Source organism: Populus nigra, chromosome 3 (assembly GCF_951802175.1).
Source record: "Populus nigra chromosome 3, ddPopNigr1.1, whole genome shotgun sequence".
NCBI lineage: Eukaryota > Viridiplantae > Streptophyta > Magnoliopsida > Malpighiales > Salicaceae > Populus > Populus nigra.
This window is the reverse complement of record NC_084854.1, coordinates 4,018,550-4,025,997: the sequence shown is the minus strand read 5'-3', so window position 1 is coordinate 4,025,997 and position 7,448 is coordinate 4,018,550. Positions and strand designations below refer to the sequence as shown.

The 7,448-nt window shown below is 35.1% G+C and overlaps 1 protein-coding gene across 1 annotated transcript; it reads left to right on the top strand.

Annotated features, from left to right (window-relative positions):
• The first annotated feature begins 4,905 nt into the window (after positions 1-4,905).
• Positions 4,906-6,606, top strand: LOC133688716 (GATA transcription factor 21-like). The gene is made up of 3 exons (XM_062108294.1): positions 4,906-5,127; positions 5,570-5,941; positions 6,030-6,606. The coding sequence occupies exons 1-3, from the start codon at positions 4,927-4,929 to the stop codon at positions 6,372-6,374; spliced, it is 918 nt and encodes a 305-aa protein (XP_061964278.1). The 5' UTR covers positions 4,906-4,926; the 3' UTR covers positions 6,375-6,606.
• Positions 6,607-7,448: the final 842 nt, after the last annotated feature.

The following is a 7,448-nucleotide window of genomic DNA, read 5'->3' as shown; positions in this document are numbered from 1 at the left end:
TTCTTGGCAGCCACGCATGGCTCCAAAACGCGTCTTACTAGTCAAGGTGAGCATGCACTTATAAGGCCCTGGCTCTGGATGCTCACTTCCAACGTGGGATCTTACAATCCCCTCACCTTAAGAAGAGCCGTCCTCGGCTCCGATACTAAATTTAACACTCCACCTTACTAGCAAGATATTGTCCGCTTTAGGCCTCCCAATCCACCCAAATCCAGGGTTTCCACCCAGGTCCCCCTCACGGGTTTGTTCTTGGCAACCATGCATGGCCCCAGAACGCGTCTTACTAATCAAGGTGAGCATGCACTTATAAGCCCTGGCTCTGGACGCTCGCTTCCGATGTGGGATCTTACAAATCTAACATTTATTTACTTTGATTATCATTTAAACATCATGATTTTATCAAGATGGGTTTCGATTCAAAACCAAAAGTCTTAGGATTAAAAACCATCTAAACAAATTATTGATATGAATAAACACTAGATTATTGGTTAATCATGCATAAGGAAGGATTATGTGAAAAGAAATGAACTGAAATTGGTCCAAACCTAGGGGCTAAGGTAATGTTCTTCCCACGAACACGAAGAACATTGTCTAAAAATCCAAAAAAATACTCAGCCAAGGCAGCCACAACCAAGCCAAAAAAATAGGCATTTTTTGCTTTTAAAACATATTTTTTTATCCCAACAAGTCACAATATCATACACAAACATATTTGAACCAAAAACTAACAAAAAAAAACATCAAAACATCAAAATCAAGCATGAGATACCAAATCAAAAAAACTATCAACTTAAAACTACCTATATGTTCATGCAACATGGATTTAAATTTGGTTTTTCTGAACCTATTTTGTGCATGGACAGGCCCAAAAAACTCAGGATAAACACCCTTGCTTTAATATGTATAGCTTAAGTTAAACAAAAACTAATACAGCATTATATATATAAAAAACAAATTTAAACAGCAACTTTAATATATCAAAAACATAAAAAGACTTCAAAAGAACATTATTAAATAAAAAACACAGCAACAAAAAGGTCAATGCAACATTACTTGTTAAACCTTTCAAACCTCTTGTATATATTTGTAAACATAAATATAAACAAAACAAATAAAAAACAACAAAAGCATGCCACAAAGGATCTAATTTTGGATTAGAAAGGTATACCCAGAACAACTACTCTCTCCTGGTTTTTCTTTGGAAAATGTTGCCTCTCACAAACTTGCAAAACTTAAGAAAACTTTTGTTTAAGCTTTTAGACCTCTACCTTATGTTTCTTATTGATATTTCTCTTCTTTTTCTTTTTCTTTTTTTTTCTCTTTTTTTCAACCCTTTTTTTTATTTTGAGGGGGTATTTATATGGTTTTGCTATCTCGATCAGCCAAAATTATCAAAATAGAGATGCAAGCTGACAAACAACGTGTCATTTATCTTCTCTTCATTAAATTTTAATGACACGTCATTTAGGGTTCTTAATTTAGGATTGGCAAATTTCAATTGAATTCTTAATTATTCTTCCAATTGATTTTAATTCTACTCATAATTAGCTCCAGACTTTTAATTTCATGCAACCTCACCCTTGTCAAACTCAATTACCAGCCTCAAAGTTTATCATTATTTTCATTTCAGTCCTTAGTTCTAAATTTATGCATTTCAACCCTCAATTGACCAACAAACTTCTAATTTCTTCAATTTAGCCCCTGATTTAGTCAATTTCAGCCCTTACATTCATGTGTCTTTTTCACTTTGGTCATTGATTTTGAATTTCTTCAATCAAGTACCTAATTGCCCGTCAAACTTTAATATTTATGAAATTAAGCCCCTGATTTTGCCAAATTAACTTTTAAAAATTGAAATTCAGCTCTTAGACTTTAATTTCTTCTAATTAAAGCCTAAATTGACTTCAAAATCATTTTTTCTTGCAATTAAGCCCTAAATAAATTCAATTAAACCTCAAAAAATTCCAATTGAATCTTTAAATATCCATTTTTGAATTTCCTTCCTTAGATTGAATTTTTCTTTACCAATAGAGCATTTATTAGTCGAAAAGATACTGTTAAATTTTCTAATCTTGTATATTTTGATCTTCCTTAACCAGTTTTTGATAATTTCCTGGCATCTAGTATATTCTTCTCACTAATATATTTTTTATTTTCTTCCAATATTTTATCATTTTTTTTTATATTTTCTCTTTTTATTTGTTTTTTTGTTTATGTCGAGCCCTAAAATGGGTAACAACAAAACTATCATGGCTGAGCCCAAGTTAATTTGGGTTTGAAAAATTGCTCAACCTAATATACTTAGGTTTAACCATGTGTTAAGCTCAAGAAAACGTGGGTCTGGCAAGTTTTCAAACCCAATATATTTAGGCTCGACCATATGTTGAGCCCAAGTTAACGTGGGCCTAACAAGTTGTCATACCCAATATACTTAGATTCATCCATATGTTGAGCCTAATGCAACATGGGTGTGGTAAGTTGGCAAACCCAATGTATTTGAGATCGGCACATTGTTGAGCCCAACACAATATGGATATAGCAAGTTGTTAAACCCAATATACTTGGAATTAATCATATGCTGAGCCTAAGGAAACATGAATCTAGTAAATTACTAGACCCATCTCCTCTAGACTTAGCTACACGTCAAACCTAATTAGTATAGAGGTCGTTAAAGATTTATATTAGGACCATAAGGGTATGTATTAAGAATATTAACATGAACTATTCACGTCAAAAATAATCATCTTCTTATATCTATAAATATGTAAAAGATCTTCCAATGGTCTACCATATTTCCATTTTGTTAATGATTTGTAAAGGATATTGTCCTTCGTTAATAATGTATAAGGGATTTTTATCCCTCATTGATGTCACTAAGACCAAATGACTCTCCAGTCCCTCCGCTCCATCAAACCAAGTTTTGAGGATTATAAATACCCCTTGAACAATCGAGGTAAAGGGTTCACAACTTCTTCTCTCCAAGCATTCATATCTCAACTCTTATAAATATCTCTTGACCCATCTAATTAAAGCATTATATATATATATATATATATATATATATATATATATATATATATATATGAATTCAAGGATAAGGACACAATTCCATATTGTTGCAGCTGCTGCAAGGTTTTTCATGAAAGGCTGTAAAAGTATTTTCTATCTTGTATTGATATATAGGTGTGTGTGAGCTCTCTCTCTCTCTCTCTCTCTGGATCACTCAGCAATATGCATGGATGCATCTTCCATATTAAAGGTTTATCTGATCTAAGAAACCAGGCACTTCCCTAAAACTGCTTCTAATCAAAAGTGAATTAATTAACTAATTAATGTCCAGACAAGAATATCTTTATCATCTTGTCAGATTGAGAGATTGAAACAAAACATCTTTATTCGGCAGATAACATAATCATTGTTCCTTCATGTGAGCTAGTTAGCTGCCTGTCTTTGGATATGGGAGAAGGAAACCTCAGGGTCTAAGAACCTAAAGATTCGAAAAGGGTTTCCACGTTCTATCTTTTAGCTAATTTTGGTAGCTCCTTCACATACCCGAGACTATATTAGTCCTCATACCTGTGGCTTTAGACAGACCTTTCCATCTTGATATCTGAGCTGTATTTGATGAATCAAAGATGTAGAAACCAAAATGACAGATCAGATGAAAAAGGAAAAAAGCTGGGCAATTCTTCCCTTAACAGACGTGGTAAAACAAAATTGAAAAGAGTAGAACGGAACAAGTTGATCGAAATTGGTGTGAGGACTAAGGAGGCTGTCATTGTCCATAGCTATAGGCCTGCTCACAGGCATTTAAAGCCTTTTGGCAAGGCTAACAAGGGATGCTAGCTCCCGTGCAAATCCATGCCCACCCATTTCTTCATGTCTGCACAAAACTCTAAAATACCTGTCTCCGTGCTTCTATGTATCTCCAATAATTTGCGGAAATTTTCTGTACATTGTTAGAGTGAAAATTTCGATGATATATGTGTGTGTGTGTGTGTGTGTGTGTGTGTGTGTGTGTGTGTGTGTGTGTGTGTGTGTGTATACATATATATATATATATATGATCAACCTTTGGTATATTTAAATGCAATTAGACCTATTTTATTATGGTGATCTAAGAAAAATTGATTTGTCATCCTAAAGAGAATTAAACATGTCAGTAACCAAGACATTTGATGATTTGATCTTCTTCTACGTACTCGTGCCCTAGGGTACCCTAGCTAATCCGAAGTCTCACTATCACTAACAAACATATAAGCAAAGCAGATTTAACCCTACACACACACGACACACACACACACACACACACACACACACACATATATATATATAGTAGCTCCCACATTAACGAGTAACACTATATGTATATATTCAGCAAGCTTTTGCTTAGTGTCATTGCGTACTTAACTCTACAGATCTTATGGAATGGAATAGTATATACAACTTGATTTTGAAAAGTTGGAAATGCGTTTATGGGTTTTGATCAATAGTGACCTAAGGACAAATAAAGGCATGTGATATGTAGGGTATATCAACCTTGTATGCAGTAAAAAAATGGGAAGTTATGTATATATAGTTGATATTTCCTCATGGAGTTAATTTTGAACTCGTACTGGGCGAACACAGCAGATAGGGTTTTGTCATACTGGGTCGAGTAGTAGCATTCCACACCTCCTTTTAATTTGTCTTCATATAATTTGTTTCTTTGGGTGACATGAAGTCACGTGAATGGCTTTCAGGCCTCTTCTTGCTCTTTACCTCTTCCTTTATAAGTCTCCTGCTACTATTAATTAGGCCCTTTTAGCCTTGTTTGTTATTCTTTATCCTATCCCATATTGTCCATCTTTACTGGACAGCGGGTGCAGCAGCAAAACTCTCTCTCCCCACCCCCCCCCACCCCCCCCCCCCCACCCCTCTCCCTCCATGACTCCAGCCTATCTGAATACAGCATCCTCTTCTTTCCCTTTTGTGGATCTAAGAGAAGAGCAAAACCTGCAGCTCTTTCTGTCACCACATCAAGCTGCCACTTCTCTCTCAGGTCCTACTAATTTCTTTAACACAAGTGCTCATGATCATCAAAGAGAAACCAAACCTGGAGAGTCGCGCCAGCACGATAATCAGGAGGCAAGGACAACATCTTTTAATTGCATCATGATTTCAAATTTTTCATGTTTTTGTCCGAAAGTTATTTTTCCATGTGATCTCAACCTCTGATAGATGTAGAGAAGTCTGTGGTGACCGTACATCATTCTCTTATTAATGCAATATTTACATGATCGTTCATAACATGAGTGTTTGTGTCATGTAATAACTGTTTGCATTTAATAATTTCACAAAATCTTTGATCATATATTCATTTTATTTTCTTTGATTCCATCCCCTCTACTCAATATTTGATTTCAACACAAATCAAGTTCCATGAGAATTTGTATCAGTCATATTTGTCTAATATGAAGTTTAGTAGTTTTCATGATCATAAATATATAATTATTTTCTTTTTTTCATTTAATAGATCATGTATGGCCTGCTTGAGTAACCTTCTGTTCTTTGGTCTTGATCTGATCAGGTTGACATGAACAACATATCACATGGCGGATCAAGCTCTTCTTTTCAACCTGAGGTGAATGATCACAATTATAATAGCAATTTCCATAACTTATCCTCATCTAAAATGGAGGATGGAGCTGAAGAAAGTGGTGAAAGTTCAGTCAAATGGATGCCCTCGAAGATGAGGCTGATGCAAAAAACGACCAACTCGAATTGCTCAGAAACTGATCATATGCCAATGAAATTTATGCTCAAGTTTCACAATCAGCAATATCAGAATAACGAGATCAACTCCTCCAGCAACAGCAACAGCAACAGCAATATTAGAGTCTGCTCGGATTGTAACACTACCTCAACCCCACTTTGGAGGAGCGGTCCGCGCGGCCCTAAGGTTTTATTTATTTACACACGAATTGTTCAATGCTGTAATATGTACATAAAAACTGTTTACTAAAACAGGCAGATATTTTTTGATGCAGTCACTTTGCAATGCCTGCGGGATTCGGCAAAGGAAGGCCAGACGGGCTATGGCAGTAGCCGCAGCGGCTGCAAATGGCACAGTTATTGCCATCGAGGCATCGTCATCTACGAGGAGCACTAAGGTAAACAACAAGGTAAAGAAATCGAGGACGAGCCATGTTTCGCAAAACAAGAAACTGAGCAAGCCTCCTGAATCATCTCTTCAGAGTCAAAAGAAGCTTTGTTTCAAAAATCTCGCATTAAGTTTGAGCAAAAATCCAGCCTTACAACAAGTGCTTCCGCATGATGTGGAAGAAGCTGCAATCCTTCTAATGGAACTATCTTGTGGCTTTATTCACAGCTGAGTCATTTTTATGCGCTTTCGATCTTTGATTTAATTCTAGGAACTTGTCAGTTAATTTGTTTAATTTCTGTCAGTGAGAGGGTTTTTTTTTTCTTTCTTTCCCTGCATGCTGCAAACCAAAGCTAGTACGGGCTTGCTTGCTTGCTTCCTATCAGTTTGTCTTGGGATAATTGTAATCAGTAATAATATCTAAGGTCTTCCAGGCACGTAATTCAATTGCTGCTGTTCTTGTATTTGAACAATGTTAGATTAATTAGCATAAACCATATGATATTGTAAGCTATTTTTCAACTAATCAAATCATATGATGCCTAAATCTTCTTAAGCATATGGATTTTTCTACATTTTTTAAAGCATTGTAATAACAATAAATGCAATATATATCACACGAAAATCTTGTATTTCGAAAACGAAGTACCGTCGCATCGATTGATTTAAGCTTTAGGCTAACAAATACAAGTTATTTTTACCAAGAGAAAAAAGGCACAGAAATTTAACCAAAAGAGAAGGGGTCATTGTATGCAAGCGTTGGAAATCAAAACTGTACTTGAACACAAATGTACATGCACCACAAAAATGGCTCAAGATTCTTCTTGGTCATTTTGTGTGATGCGAAGGGTCTCCAGAAAAGCTAAGCAGGTGATCGATGTCGAGAACTGCCGTTCTATCAACATTGACAGCGCACAGATGGTGAAATGATTGGTCTCATTCTCCACCTGGAAAAATCCCTGCCATCCCAGTTTTTATATACACACGCACACATGCATGATCTTTCTTTATATAAAGAAGAAAATTCGCAGCTAATTAAGAGAAAATACATTTGAACGATACAATGTTTTGGATAAATTGGATCAGCTTTTGTAAAAAAAATCAGTTTATGTTTACGTGGGTCGGTTTTAAAAAACTATTTAGGCTTAAGAATCTATTTGAAATTATTATTAAATTTGAGTAAACAAGTTAATTTTGTATCCTGTTTTTTTTTAACATGAATTTAAAATTAAATTATACGGTAGTTATCCAATATAGCTAAATTCTTTATTTTCTGTTGGGAATCTTATTATAATTCATAGACAAC

Coding starts and splice junctions, on each gene's coding strand:
- LOC133688716 (XM_062108294.1), top strand. CDS start 4,927: ATGACTCCAGCCTATCTGAATACAGCATCCTCTTCTTTCCCTTTTGTG. Junction 5,128..5,569: donor GCCAGCACGATAATCAGGAG/GCAAGGACAACA, acceptor TGATCTGATCAG/GTTGACATGAACAACATATC. Junction 5,942..6,029: donor GCGGTCCGCGCGGCCCTAAG/GTTTTATTTATT, acceptor TTTTTGATGCAG/TCACTTTGCAATGCCTGCGG.